This window comes from Choloepus didactylus, chromosome 9 (assembly GCF_015220235.1).
Source record: "Choloepus didactylus isolate mChoDid1 chromosome 9, mChoDid1.pri, whole genome shotgun sequence".
Taxonomy (NCBI): Eukaryota; Metazoa; Chordata; class Mammalia; order Pilosa; family Megalonychidae; genus Choloepus; species Choloepus didactylus.
Genome location: NC_051315.1, coordinates 134,679,445 through 134,694,864, shown reverse-complemented (window position 1 = coordinate 134,694,864; position 15,420 = coordinate 134,679,445). Strand labels below are relative to the sequence as shown.

General features: G+C 47.9%; 1 protein-coding gene and 1 pseudogene across 6 annotated transcripts in view; one reads left to right on the top strand and one right to left on the bottom strand.

Annotated features, from left to right (window-relative positions):
• The window catches only part of PPP1R7 (protein phosphatase 1 regulatory subunit 7), a 43,656-nt gene that overhangs the window by 16,717 nt on the left and 11,519 nt on the right, over positions 1 to 15,420 (bottom strand). For 5 of the 6 annotated variants that reach the window (XR_005218697.1, XM_037848744.1, XM_037848743.1 and 2 more), the window contains 4 exons: positions 11,730 to 11,892; positions 9,811 to 9,927; positions 8,690 to 8,794; positions 6,574 to 6,660 (listed from right to left, as the gene is read on the bottom strand). Coding sequence is in view for 5 of the 6 variants with exons in the window: in XM_037848744.1 (XP_037704672.1) it covers positions 6,574 to 6,660; positions 8,690 to 8,794; positions 9,811 to 9,927; positions 11,730 to 11,892 (472 nt within the window). In the remaining variant the exon portion in view is untranslated. Of the gene's footprint in view, positions 1 to 3,713; positions 4,893 to 6,573; positions 6,661 to 8,689; positions 8,795 to 9,810; positions 9,928 to 11,729; positions 11,893 to 15,420 lie in introns of those variants that run through there. The other variant, XM_037848746.1, reaches the window with a different exon arrangement.
• On the top strand, positions 755 to 1,818 carry LOC119544524 (annotated as a pseudogene).

Below are 15,420 nucleotides of genomic sequence, written 5' to 3'. Positions count from 1 at the left end.
ACTAGAGTCCTTTAAGAGAAGCTGACAGAGACATTTTGGAGAGAAGTTAAGATATGTAATCCCGAGTTTGCCCCTGGGAGAAGCTAAGAGCCAACACAGACCCAGACACTTGGAGATGCAGAAAGAAAGCTGTTTGGAGAGGCTAAGAGATGAAACCCAGAGTTTGCCCTGGGGAAGCTAAGAGAGGACTTCCAGATGCTTGGAGAGAAACACTCTGGAGAACAAGCAAAGGTGCATAGGAGCTGAGAAAGAGAAGCTAAGAGAGACAAAAGCCCAGAGACATTTTGGAGAAAGCCAATTTGAAACCAGAAGCCAGGAGCAAAGGACCAGCAGATGCCAGCCACGTGCCTTCCCAGCTGACAGAGGTGTTCCGGATGCCATCGGCCTTTCTTCAGTGAAGCTATCCTCTTGTTGATGCCTTAGTTTGGACACTTTTATGGCCTTAGAACTGTAAATTTGCAGTCTAATAAATTCCCTTTATAAAAGTCTATCCATTTCTGGTATTTTGCATAATGGCAGTTCTAGCAAACACAGCCACAGAAAGATATAAAACTTAAGATAAATTACTGTCTCCAAATAAAAGAAAACCAAGATCTACGAGTGGGCATCGATCAGCAAGGAAACGCAGTGGAGTTCTCACTCGGAGTCCCCTGTGGGCTTCGGGCACATGAGTACTACAGGTGTGTGTGAAATAAACTGCTTCAGTTACCAACACCCCCACTGTCAAGACACCAATCAAAGCGACTGGAAGAGCATGTGTCCGTGTGCTGCACGGTCCCCACCCGAACCTTTAGAGCCAGGGTACTGGGAATGGCTACCCGGAAGGGTTCCCTCCTGGACTGCCCCAGTCTCCTCAGCATCACTGAACTTCAATAAACACAGGTACCACCGTTTATTAGGCTACTACTGCCCTACGGCTACCTAACGGGCACCTCTGTGGGCATGTATTGCGTGTGCACGTGGCCTTTTCATATACCAGTCTTTGGATGCTGTAGACGGGAAACAAGCAAGAAGAACCAACAGTAGTAGTTCTTTAGGAGAATTTTTTGATCATGGTTGTGATTCTCTATCAAGTTTTTGTGGTTCTTAGAACTTGTATTGCAGTGCAGCTGGGAACAAGCCCTGATTGGATGTTTTTTTGTTGTTCTGCTGGGACATTCATGATTTATTGTGCACTGTGGCAAATATGTTTCTGGAACACTGAGATTCGGAATTGATGTGACTGAGGTGCAAATCTTCATAATAATCATGTATTTGCTGGCAGGGATTGGAGGAAACACCTTTCTGGCAACCCACAATTCCAGTGCTGAATATTCAAATGAAAATTTTTCCTGCACTTTCTGCTGAGGCAGGGACCAAACTTGTCTTGTACACATTACTTCTGTGTAACCTTCACAGGTGTGCTGGCAAAAATGGAAGAACAATAGCAGGAACAAGTGTCCTTTGTTTTTCTCCATATTGGATCAGTGATCACATTAACTGCAATGATCTACAAATCAGCAGTTCAGCTTTTTGAAAAGCATCCATCTTTATATACTGACATTTGTTTTTTTATCTGCTAAAATCACTAATTAGCTTGTGGTTGCACATGTGACGAAAAGTGAAACACATCTGCAAGACACAGCATTCATAGGCCCAGACTTCTGTCCCTGGACCAGTATTTTAACAGCTTTATTGAGGAACATACTGTACTTTGGATTGCCCTGGTCATCTTCTTCTTTGATGTGATGTGGCAGTGTCTGCAATCAGATCGCATCTCACCTGCATATACGTGTCTTCAGAATCAAGGTCTCTACAACTCATTCTAATCATCATTGATGACATAATTGATGCTATTTAGGAAACTCCTGATTTCTACAGAAAAGAATCTGAACATATTAAGGAAATTGGGTTGAATGAAAACAAATCTAATTTATACTAGCCAATGCTGTATGCCATTTATTCTTGGTTACTGGTAACACTCCTTAGCAATCTTGTATGAGAATAGGAATTTCAAGTCCCATCCTGTAAACTGTACATGTTGTCATATAGGGTTTGGCCCAGGAAAGCATGCAGGAAAAAAACTGCCACGTGTTTGTAATTATCTTGGATTCAGAATGAAATTGTCATGGGGAGCAGATCTCCAGTGGTGAAGATTTCTAATGTAGAATATTTGCAGGCCAAAAAACGGTTTTAACAAATCATCTTTTAGTGACATTCTCGTTAGTAACTTCTCAAGCTTTCTTTCCTAAGGAGTGCAACTTGTGGCACAGATAAATCCCACCTAGTTTGTGTGGTGGAACTAGTGACAAAGACCTTGAATTTGGATTGAAAGGTTTTCTATCGTTATACAGTTGTTGAGGAAGTCGTTTTTTTTACTGCTCAAGAAATGATATCCCTCATGGGCTTGGAAATCCTGTTAGCATATAGAATGTGGTAACTTTGCCGATCCATTTTATTTTTTTAAATAAATACATGAACTGAAAGCGGAAAACAACAACAACAACAACAACAACAAAGAAAGGAAGAGGGAGGAGGAAGGGCAGAAAAAATATCTGAGGAAATAATTTTGAAAAGTTTTCCACATTTGATGGAAACTACAGATCCACAGATCCAAGGAGGTGAAGAACCCTAGCACATCAAAGACAAGAAATCACACCATGGCAAAAGATACTCAGTTTTCTAAAAACCAGTGATAAAAAGAACATTTAAAAAGCAGCCAGTGATCAAACGAGAGGGAGGAGAAGGAACAGACAAGACAGGGTTTAACAAAGGATTCTGAATAGTGAATCGCTATATAGATAGATGTATTTTTTTAGTGTCTTGTGTATTAGAATAGCTAAAAGGAAATAACTGAAATTGTGGAACTGTAACTCATAACATTCTTTGAAATATGCTCTATAGCTACTTGTTAAATCGAACTTTGAAAGTTATCATTTTCCTGTATACATGTTATATTTCACAATAAAAAATCTGAACTGCCGACTTCTCATCAGCAACAGTGCAAACCAGCAGCCCACGGAACAGTGTCTTTATAAAGTGCTTGCAGGAAAATAACAAACTGTCAAGCTAGAACTGTTTACCCAGTAAAAAAAATCCTTCAAAAATGGAGAAAAATAAGCTTTTCAGACAAATCAAACATGAAAGCATTGGTTTCCAGCAGCCGGCCTGCACAACAAAAGAAATGTTAAAAGTTCTTCAGGTGGTATTAAAATACCATATGAAACTTAGATCTACTCAAAAGAATGCAGAATGCTGAAAATGGTAAAATAAGTGGGCTCCCTTGTTTTAAAATTTCTTTAAAAGATAATTTTGTTTTGTTTTTCATTGTTTTTTGTTTTATTTTCTTGGCATTCCCTTTTATTTCCATTATTGGCTTATTTGCTATATCTATTTTATTATTTTATTATTACTTTTTTAGTATATAACAACACAACAGATTTAAAGTTAGATCTTTAAACATCAGCACTGAGGATGGAGAGGGGAACAGAAGCATACGCTGTAGGGGTCTTACATTATATGTAAAGTGGTATAAAAGTATTTGAAGGTAGGCTGTGGTAAAATAAAAATACATTTTTTAATTCCTAGAGCAATCACTAAAAAGTAATACTAAAATAATAAAACAGACATAGTAAATAAGCCAATAATGGAAATAAAACGGAATGTCAAGAAAATAAAACAAAAAACAATGAAAAACAAAACAAAGAAACAAACTCAATCCAAAAAAGGCAAGAAAGGAGGGAGAAAAGAACAAATAAATGAAAGAAATAAAAACAAACAGCCAAATGGCAGACTTAAACTCAACCATCACAGGAAATGCAATTAAAATGTAGTTATATTAAATGCAAGCATTCTAAAACACCACGTAAAAGGCAGAGACCTAACTATATACTGTCTATAAAAAAGCATACTTTAAACATAAAGACACAGATCAAGGATAAAGAGGACACCAATAAAGAGGGACATTTCCTACAATAAAAGGATGAATTTATCCAGAATACACAATCCTAAATATCCATGCATCTAATAACAGGGTTTCAAAATATAGGAAACAAAAACTGATGGACAAAAAGGAGGAACAGACAAATCCAAAGTGTAATTGGAGATTTCAATATTCTTCTCTCAGTAACTGGCAGAACAATAAGGCAGAAAATCAGAAAACAGAATTTGGGTTATTAAAAAGTTGTAACACGGTTTGAGGAAAGCCTTTGAGGGTCTCTTCTACTCCCAGCTTGCTTACAGGTTCCACTGCAAACAGGCAGAAGTCCTATTTCCGTTCTGGAGGTCAACACAGCCTCGTGGGCTGTACTGTACACTTATAAACGTGTTTGTAAGAATACCGCATCTGCTGTGCTTTATCACAGCTGACAGGAAAAGCCTGCCGGAGTGAACGGGAATCCCCCAGAGGAAGGCTGTGGAGACGGGAATCCTTCAGACCTGGAGACCACATCTGCGGGACTGAGTCTGGGGGAGGGTGTGAGCTGGCATTCCCACATGGCCATATTCCCACTCCCTATTCTCAATGTCCGCATCGGACCAGCTGCGGCCTGAATGGGTTCATGGACCATGGCGCCGTCTAACGTACATGTTCTCCTTTGGACGTCAAGCTTGCTTAAATGCCCACGGCTACAAAGGGGGTTCCTATTTCCTGTGACAAAGCTTTAAACGTCTGTTAATCCAGGGTGTGGCTCAGGCTACCACAGAACAACCAAGAGGGACCTGTTACTAGACTTGACCACTGCTTCTCACTTTGAAGTGTTGAGAAAAGGCATTCAGAAAAGTTCAGTACGGAAAACTGAAAACAGATTTTTTCTCTTTTCCGATCAAAGGCACACCCTCCAGGAATGCTTCTGCACTGTCTGCACGGCTTCCTGTGCACAGGGCTTGGCTGCCCACGCCAAAGCTGGATTTTCCTTTTTTAAATTTAAGTAATGCGACAGAAAGAGAAAAAGGACAGAATGAAAACGAGGTAGCAGGACCTTGCCTTCTGCCTCTTCCCAGCCCCTCCTCTGAGTTTGCTCCTCTCAGCAAATTTTTTTGTCTCCTTTCAGAAAATGTTCTATGCCTATCACTGATCTCTACAGCATGGGGATTTTCTTTTGCCACAAAAAGAAGGCTCCCATCTCACTGGTACTTTGTGCACCCCTTTTTCCTCTTAACACCCTGTCAATGCACCCCCTTTTCCTCCATCCCCAGTTACTTTTCCTTATTAAAAGAATTTTTATTAACAAAAAAATTAACACTGATTTCCACTTTCTTCCTTAGAGACCGTATCTAAGTCTATTTCAGACGCGATACAAGCACGGAGCTGTTTGAGCATCTGCACCTTCCCCTCCTGGAATCCAAAGCCTCACCTGTGAAGTGGGGCACAGTCGCCTACTTCTGAAGGGAAAGCAGTCTGGGTGCCAGAAGTGGGGTGCAAACCTGGCTGCATCTGCTGTCTCTGTCTTGCGTGCAGCAGAGCCAGGCGCTTCCTGGCCCTAGTGGTCACCAGCCCACTGCCTCCCTGGTCGCTGGGTGCCCAGCTGGCCTCTGCCCGTGACCCCAGCACTTCGTGCCCATGCCCTATGCCTCAGCAGGGCACACAGAAGGAGCTGCATGTTTTGGAAACATCACTTCAGAATCAGCTTGTTTCCAATCTCTCTGCCAGGGCCCTGTCCCCGGTGCCCAGGGACCTCAGTCTCTGGACTCCTTGCCCTCTCTGGTGTCTCTGCTGGCTCCTGGGCCTCTCAGAGACGGCACTGTGTGCTGATCAGAGGCCCCACCAGCCGCGCCTTCCTCAAGGGCCCATGGAGCCTTGCTTTGCTCCAACACCTTGTCTACCCATCACGTTCTGGCTTCTCCCAGGCCAGCGCTGGCACCACAACCTGATGTACCCAAGACCTCAGACCTGGAGCTATTAATAAAAGGAAGGGACAGTGCTAAAGGGCACCATGTACTTTCAAGGAAAACCCAATGGTCTCTTAAGTTGGGGAAAGAAAAGGGAGGGCTACCTCTGGGGGCGTTGCAGGATATAGGCCAGCTCCTAGCATGGCTAGACATGGAGGAACCACTCCTGACTCGGCCCTAGTCCTGATCAGACCAATAGCAGTCTGAGACGACATTCAAGAAGCACGTCGCAGGGGACACCTGTGCAGTGACCCCGGCAGGGGCCACGGGGTGGGGAAAGGTGATAAACTCCTGAAGAGAAAACCCAATGCAATCCTAACCCCAAGGACTGCTTTCCACTCTCAAAGCCACACCTACAGCCAAAAGACAAGCACAAGGCAGACTGCAGGGCAGCCCACCCAACAATTCCTTCTGTTGTGCTGGACACCTTTCAGTTACATGGAAATTCTAGGGTCTAATCACAGACAGACCAGGGCTTCTCAAACTGTAACGTGCACCACAATTACCCAGAATCTGTCTGTGCCTGGGGAGGGATGGGGCCGGGGACTCTGCATTTCTCTCACACCCCCAAGTGAGGCCTAAGCTGCTGGCCCTGCTGGAGAGCAGTGCCGCAAAACTCCCGATGGAAAGCCACTCACATAACATTTTATTCAAAGGGACCTGTTTTGTTCCAGCGCCATCAAACCCAGCACGCATTACACTTACCCAGAACTCCTGCAGCTCCGTTAGATGGCTGACGTTTTCAATCTTTTTGATTCTATTTGAGGCAATGTCCAACATCGTGAGCTTATTCTAAAATAAGGAAATAAAATTTTCCCTAAAGTACTGCAGTTCAACAATGACTTTGCAACCATACAGGAAATATCAAGGGCTGACTTTAGAACTGGAGGCGAGCTAACCTCTGCCTCAGCAGAGCCTGCAGACGTGGATAACAAAACTGCCTCCTCCTGCAGCCCCCCCACCCTGAGCTGGCCCCCAGCTCAGTGTCTGCACCCTGACAGACAGGATGGCCTCCCTGAGATGTCACTATTCCTGGGATTTGGAACTGGTTCTGCGAGCCTCCATGTCCTGGGCCCCAGACTCCCTGCCCAGCGCTGCCACCACAGGCCCCAGGGAGGGCCGGGCCTGGGAAGAGCAGGGCAGGCCTGGGATCAGGGAAGCTGCCCAGCGCGGCTCCCACCCTGTGCCCCAGCCCCTAGTGCCAGGGCCCGTGACACTGCTGGGTGGCAGAGGCACAGGCCCGAGACCTGCTGAGACATGTCACACGTGGCTGGGCGGGGCAAGCAGACAAGGCAGTGCCTGCAGAGGACCTGCGCACATTCCTTCTCTCTGCGTGGGTCCCGGGCAGGACGTTCTCATCACCATGCGCAAGCCCAGAAGCTGGTAGGCCTCGAGTGGTCCACGACGCCCGGTGGACCTGGGCCTGATGAAGTCCACCAGAGGTGCAGCATGGGGGTGAGAGCTGGCGCAGGGCTCTGCCACCAGGACTGAGCTTGGGAAACGGGGGTGGTTACCTCGACTGCACGTGTTCTGGGGGAACCTGACAATGTTACAAGAGCTCATCTAAACTGGCAAGACTGCCTTAACATTCCGAGGAACCCTAAGGGCTGGGGGGGCGCCCACACCAGGGATCAGAGCAGCCCGCAGTTCCGTGATGCCGCGCAGCAGAATGAGGGAGGTATTGGAGCAAGGAGGCTCTTGCAGGGAAAGGCACGAGTCCCCCCTCGGGGCACGCCTCGGGGCTGCAGTGGGGAGAGCCCTTCCTAACCAGTCTGGGACAGCGGCCCGGCCACGTGGGAGAGATGCATTCCCTCCTCACCTCCCACCACAAAACAAGCTTCAGATAAATGAGGAGACAAAATAAGGCCAAAACTCTAGAAGCAAATGCAGGTGAACGTCTGTCTAATCTCCACTTGGAAACACAACCCGAAGACTGCCATAATCGACCATGCTAAACGTTAAAACAACTCATGAGCTTTAAAGCAACAACTGGAACTTTGTGTTTTGTTTTAGAAGCCCCCAAATGATCTGGCTTTCAGAGTGTCTGAACGTTGCCCTGCTGACAAAATTCTTCCCTTCCCGCCTTAGGGTTGGCTGCGAACGGTGACCAGGCTGCGGGTCCTTTGGCTAGGAGGCCGGGGGCAGGGTGGTGCCCCCTGCGGGTCAGCCGGCCTCCGCTCATGCACATCTGGCCCACGCCCAGCGCCCAGCCTTCCCACACAGCCCCAGCTGACAACTCAGCACCACGTGAGGAACACTGATGTACACACTGAACTTGTCTACTCTTATTATCATCGTGAAGTCCTAGGAAGGTGGCCAAACTTCCCAGAGGCAAATTCCAACTTTTCCAAAGTTTTAGGCAGATGTTGAAATAATATTCAGAAGATAGTTTTCCTCACAAACAGTGCCACTAATGGTGACATGTCCTGGGCTACACAACAAAGCAGCAGAGATGAGCCACTTCGCTCAGAGCAGACAAGAGCTGTGTGGCCTGTGTGGCTCTGGGGCCGGGAAGGTGGGCGGGGGCTCCTGGAAGCGCAGCGGTGAGGAGGGACGGGCCGTGGGTGCCGGCCAGCCCTCTGGAGAGGGACACTTTTGAGTAGGTAGGAGTTTCTTGTTTTTCTCATCTTCCAAAATGCCTATGGCACTGCTGGTTGCCGGGCAGGGAACGCTTCCCCAGGGGAAGGCTGCCGACTGGCCTGCACCTGTAGCTCCTGCATGCACGGGCCCATGGGGTTCCTGAGCCTGGGGACCCCAAGAGGCAAGGGCTCAGGCCCAGCCTGAGGAACCCGCCACTCCAGAGGACATGTGGGCGTCTTACGTTGTTCTCCAGGCCCTCGATGAGCTCGATGCCATTGTGGCTGAGGTACAGCTCGCGCAGGTTCACCAGGCTCTGCAGGCCCTCGATCTTGGTCAGCCGGTTGCTCTGCAATGACAGGGCCAAGAGCTGTCACGTGACGCCAGGGGCAGGATAAGACAGTCCTTAGGAGACGGGCTCCCCACCAAGAGGGCACCTCATTTAAAACATGCCAGAGTGTGACTTCTGCAGAGAGAAGAGGATCCGCATTCTGCATTGACTGTACTGAGCTACAGCTTGTATGTGGAAGTTAAAGGTTTCTATGCAAAGAACTCTCTTCTTTAGATGTACTTGGGGAAGGTCTACATGAATTACTAGCTTGAAAATGTCAAAATGACTAAATATTGTAAAATAAATTCTCACTTCTTTCAGTATAGAGTCCAACTCAGATTCAACTATAAAAACTTCTTTTTTGACTGAGGGATGGATAAGAGGTATGGGAGAATTTGGGTTTTCTTTTTCTTTTCTTCTCTGGGGTAACGAAGATGTTCTACAATTGATTATGGTGATGCATACACAACTAAGTGATGATACTGTGAGCCGTCGACTGCATACTTCAGATGGTGTGTGTGATGCATGAATGTATAATAAAGGTGCATTACAGAAAAAAAAAAAAGGGCAGTCTGCAGGACACCTGCTGCCCAGACAGCACCATGGTTTCCGCGAGCCCCTCGCTACGGCTGGAGCGCAGCCTGCCTAGCCCAGGCCCCACGGGCCTGAGACCACCAAAGCGCTTCCAACAAAAAAGTAAACGTGAGCTCAGGCACATTCAAGGGCTTAAGCATTTCCGAACACAGAAGTCCCACAGGGTTTACAGCCTCTGCCTGGATGAGGAAGGAATCCATTCCATTTTGGCAGGACTTCTGGCAAGCGGGCTCGACCTACTGCAGAAGTCTCCTATGGACTGAGGGCCGTTACTAGGAAAGGGCACAGTTCTTACAGACTGGCCTTGAGTTCGGTGTGTGCACACACCAAGGCAGGGAGCGTGACATTCCAGCTCCTCCTTGACGGGGAGCACATGTCAGCAAGGGCAAATGCCCACACTGGGACCGCACAGGCCGTGCTGGGTGTGGGGCTGTCTGTACCTGCATACTGAGGACGGTCAAGTTGGTCAGGGCATCCAGGTTCTGAAGTTTAGTGATTTTGTTTTTCCCCAGAAACAAACTGTCCAGATTGGTTAATGTGTCGATGTTTTCAATTACCTGTGAAAAGGACCGAGCAGCCATCAGTGCTGTAGCGCCAAAGAGCCCTGTACTGAAAGGCCGCGGGGCAGGGAGACAAAGCTCTCAGAGCTTCAGCTATGCCTCAAGAAGTTACTTTCCCAGTCTGGAAACGTTTCACTGAAATCTTACTTGAAAGCACAGTATGGGAAAATGAGGAAAAGGTGAAGGGAAGGTCCAAGGCCCCGTCTCCCTGGCCTCACCCCCACCCCCCCAAGTTTCAGACTCTGGGGTTCCTGAGAACATAGTTTGAAAACCCATGGACTAGCTGATTTCTTAAGTTCCTTCTAGTTCTGGACTTCTGAGTTGACTTATTGCTTTAATCTACATCGTGTTCACTAAAAAGGCATCCTGAAGAGCCCAGGTCTCCCAAGAAGTGCGGAGCTCTGGCCACAGGGTCCTGTAAATCCTGGAGGGCTGCTCAGGAGCCCTCAGTGGTCCCACAGCATGGGACCACCACCACGGCTTCTCCTTGCCATGACGGTGCCCACGCATGCAGCAGGTGCTTAATAAATGTTTACTGGCTAACCCCCAGTTTCCTGCCTCCTCTGAATTCCTGCTCCCTTAGCACAAGTTCCTCCTTAAGCACTTCAGCAGGTGCTCATAAGCAGACCACAGCCACATTCAAAGTGGAGATGCGCAGCAGCTGCACCTCCTTACCACGGCAGATGTGGCGGGCTGGGGTGGGGTGGTGGTTTGCTTGGAGAAGGAAGAACCAGGGGAGGGCACTCTGGGAGGCTACGGGCTGCGTCACTTTGTGCAACAGCTATTAAAGTGCTACCATCTGGGCCCTTCTCTTGCTCCTGGACATGCTGTTTGCCATTGGCAGCCATAAGGTCTTCCCAACTGTGAAGAGAAGCACCTGCTCCAACTGACCTCCTGCCCAGCTCTCCGGGGCCCAGGGGACTGCCGCACGGGCCAGCCGAGGCCACTTCAGACGGGGGGGGGGGGGGGGGGGGGGAGCAGCACTTGCACACTTGCCTGGAGCATTTCATTTTGGATGACAGATGAATGTGTCAGAGTCTGGCTGGAAAATGTCCTCATCTCTGCCCTCCCGCTCCGAGTGGCGGATCAACCCCCAGTGCCAGGCCTCTGTGGTCCCTCCACACCCCAGGTGCCCCTCCAACAGAAGCCACTGACTCTTCACGGCAGTTATAAAGTCAGCTGGGTAAAGGAACTGATCTTGCTTCTACGGGATGCCAGACAGGTGGCAAAACATGTTTTGTTCCATTCTGCTTAATGCTGGCAGATGGGGGGGATCCAACCCTCCCACACAGCTTGGTTCTGAAGGTGACAAAGGTCAAGAGAACATATTGGCACAGCCGCCTCAGAGCTTCCAGCGTGCAGCGTCTGGGGCTGACTGGCTCACTTCAGGCAGAAAGTAACTGGGAGCCGTTTACTAGGAGCTCAGGTCAGTGTGGATGTGGAGACCAGCTGCAATTCACCTGCAGCAAGGCCAGGCCACGGGGGTTGAGGCTTCTTATTAACACTGACTTCCAGTTACTACTGTTCTCTCAAAACCAAAATTATAATTTCTCTGTTCCTAACAAAAGAAACGATAAGCACCATAAAACAATGAAACTAACCAAGCTTTCCCACTACCTCCATCAGTGTTCAGTTCACCTGGCCGCACCCGCCATCACCGTCAGCCCACTTGCCCACCGCCATCAACAGCTGACCTGGCCGCCCCCCCCCATCACCATCAGCCCACCTAGCCACTCCCACCCGTCAGCCCACCTGGCCGCCCTCCTGGTCACTATCAGCACACCTGGCAGTGCACTTACCCGGATCCGATTGGATCCCAGCTCCAGCATCTGTAGCTGGTCTAAGTTGCTTATGTTCTCAATTTTATTGATTTTATTGTTGACCAAAAAGAGCTTTTTAAGTCGTGTCAACTTGTCAATCCCTTCGATGTTTCTCAGCAGATTAAAAGAAATATCTAGAACCCTGTGAACAAGCAAAACATTTTTCTTTGTTTTAATGATTATTTAGAACTCAGAATTTAACTGACTCAGAGGTGGTGGTCCCACCCAGCTGACTGCACGTTATCCCAGCAGGATGGGATCTGTAGGAGAGCTTCTACCACCCGGCCCATGCCCAGGCTGTAACGCGGGGCCTGGAGGCTTAAGGGGGGCCACGGGGAGCCTCGAGGCAGCTGCCAGGGCGCGGCTGCCTTGGGCCCGGGAATGCGTGCGAGGGCAGCAGCCAGGGCTCACCCACATCTGCATCCGCCGCAGAGCCCGGGACCAGGCTCTGCACATGCGGGTGTCCCAGGGTTATCAGACTGAAGGTACAGACCAACCAAATCAACAAGAAGCAAAGGAGCACAAGTCCAGGGAGAGTTTTATCTAGGACCTGACTCCCTAAGTTAGAAATTTATTTAAAAATAATAAAAAGCACCCAAAGGGCAAAAAGGGAATTTTGGATTAAGTTTCCCCTCTCCCTGATTTCTATAGCATCCCTGAATCTCCTTTAAGTCAAAGGCTTAATCTGCAAGTCCAGACCATGCTGAAAGTGGATGACGTGCACATAGGGCCTGGAACACGGATGTGGCAGAGATGGCTTCCCAAGATCAAGAGCCAGGCACAGGGGTCGTTCTGAGAAGACCAGCCTATCAGTCACCATGATGGTGAAGTTCATGTGTGAACTCGGCTGGGTGATGGTGTCCAGTTGTTTGGTTAAGCAGGCGTGGGGCTGTTACTATGAGGATATTCCGTGGATGTAAATCACCCGTTGACGGAATCTAAGGCTGATTACACCTACCATCAGCTGAGGAGATGGCCTTCAGCAAGATGTCTCACTCAATCAGCTGAAGGCCTTAAAGGGAGAAGTGAGGATTTCTGCTGTCAGAAAGAAGAATTTCCATCTCTACTTCAGCCAGCCAGTTTCTCCTGGGGAATTCATTGAAACCTTCATTGGAGTTCCCAGCTTGTTGCCTGCCCTACAGAATTTGAACTTGCCCATCCCCACAGTCACATGAAACAACCCTATAATCAATCTCTTCATACGTATGCGTGTGTCTATCCTATTGGTTCTGTTTCTGTGGAGAACCGTGACTCATGCAGATTTTGGTACCAGGAATGGTTCTTGAGAAAGACAATTCAAGGATGAGATTTGAGTTGGTTTTGGGGTTTTGGAATTGGGCTTCTAATGTGATTAAGGGCCACAAATGACTATTTTCAGTGATCAAGAGGGCATTGATAGCCCCTAGCGTGAAGTGGCAATAGAGACACTCAAAATTACATCACTGGATGTTGCTGCTCCAATGCTCAGAAGAGGCAAGGCTCTGGGTGACAGAGTATTTGACACTTCAACAGAGTTTTGTGGAGTTAGAAGTGTAATGATGTTGGCTGGTTGTTCCTATATACGCTGTATACAGTAAGGGATGAGCTCAAAGCTTCAGATTCCCAGCTCAAGCGTTGGATGAAGGACACGAACATTTCTACATGTGCCCTGAAAGAAAATCTAATTTCAGGGAGCTGTGGACTTGAGATTTCTGAAAACCAAACCCAGAGTTTCACTGTGAAAGTGGCTGAATTACAATGAAAGTTGAAATCTCAACCTTGCAGGGTGGCTGTTATCAAAGTGAGATCACTGGGAAGGAATGGGATCCTGAAAATTGGAATGGAGACACACGCTGATAAAGATGATGGTGGGAACACTGAAATCCTAGATTCTGCTGAGTCTTTTTTCTGCCAGATAAACCTGCAAAGGTCTGTCCTGAGGAGCCTGCCACCCAACCTCCACCTCCAGAGATTCACCCTTTGTGCCTGATAAACCTATAATCACCTCCCCTGAGGAAACAGCCCTCATAACTCCGTCTGAAAAGAATAATCCTGTCTCAAGACTGCAATGGACTACTCTGAGGTGGTGGGCTTACAGGACACTGCCAGTTCCTCTAGTGACCCACCACCACCACCTCTCTTTCTTCCAGGCCTATAACTAGACTCAAGTCCCAATAAGCCCTGAAAGGTGAGGTAAAAAGTGTGACCCATGAGGAGGTGGCTGCACTCCAAAAGAACTGTATGAGCTTTCCTATTTATATAGACAGACACCAGGGGAATACATGTGGGAATGGATATTAAGGGTGTGGGACAATGGTGGAAGGAATATAAAGTTGGATCAGGCTGTATTTATTGATATGGGCCCAGTAAGCAAAGATCCTGCCTTCAATGTTGTAGCTCGAGGGGTCAGAAAGGGCGTTAACAGTTTGGGTGGTTGGCTGAAACATGGACCAAAAGGTGGATGGCATTACCCAAGGTCGAAATACCAGAACTGCCCTGGTATAATGTAGAGGAGGGGATTCAAAGGCTTAGAGAGGTTGGAATGTCAGAGTGGATTTATCATGGAAGACCTGCTCTCACACCCCTGGAATGTCCAGAGGACACACCTTTCATTAGGACCGTGAGGAATAAATTTGTGAGACTAGCTCCATCATCCCTGAAGAGCTCTGCAGTCACCCTTCTCTACAGGTCAGATATGACTGTGGGAACTGTCACTGTGCTGGAATCCTCAAACACAATGCGGATAGTCGGATCCCAAGCTGGCAGGAATCAAGTATCAGCACTTAATCCCCAAAGGTGGGCGTGACTACCACAATGGACAGGAGACGCAAAGCAACAATCAGAGGAGTCTGACTCGCAGAGGCCCACATCACTGGCTAGTTGATCACGGGGTACCTAGAAGTCAAATAGATGGGGAGTCTACTAAATTCTTACAATCTTTATAGGCAGAAGAGTGACAAGAGTCTAACCTGAACATTAAAAGCAGAGTCACGGTCCCTTAATCACTTCCCATCCTTGAGACAGTTTACAGACCTAAGGTCCCTCTAATGAGGGGAAGGCCGGGAACCCTTGGGGATGGACCCTGTTGCACTGCACAAAATTTACACTCTTAATCTTCTCCCCAGTTTTCCCCAAAGAGACCTGTGGCCTTGTACCAGGGTAACTGCATTGGGGAAAAGGAAATGATCAGACATTTAGGGAATTATTAGATACTGGCTCTGAACTGACATTAATTCCAAGAGACCGAAAACGTCACTGTGGGCCATTAGTCAGAGTAGGGGCTCATGGAGTTTTAGCTCAGGTCCACCTTATAGTGGCTCCAATGGGTCCCCAAACTCATTCTGTGGTTATTTCCCCAGTTGTGGAATTCATAATTGAAGGAGACACACTCAGCCAAAGGAAGAATCCCCACATTGGTTCCCTGACTCGTGGAATGAGGGCTACTATGGTAGGAAAGGCCAAGTGGAAGCCACTAGAACTGCCTCTACCTAGCAAAATAGTAAACCAAAAGCAATACCGCATTCCTGGAGGACTGCAGAGATTAGTGCCACCATCAAGGACTTGAAGCATGTGGGGGTGGTGATTCCACCACATCCCCATTCAACTCTCCTATTGGGCCTGTGCAGAAAACAGATGGGTCTTGGAGGATGACAGTGGATTATCGTAAGCTTAACCAGGTGGTAACTCCAAT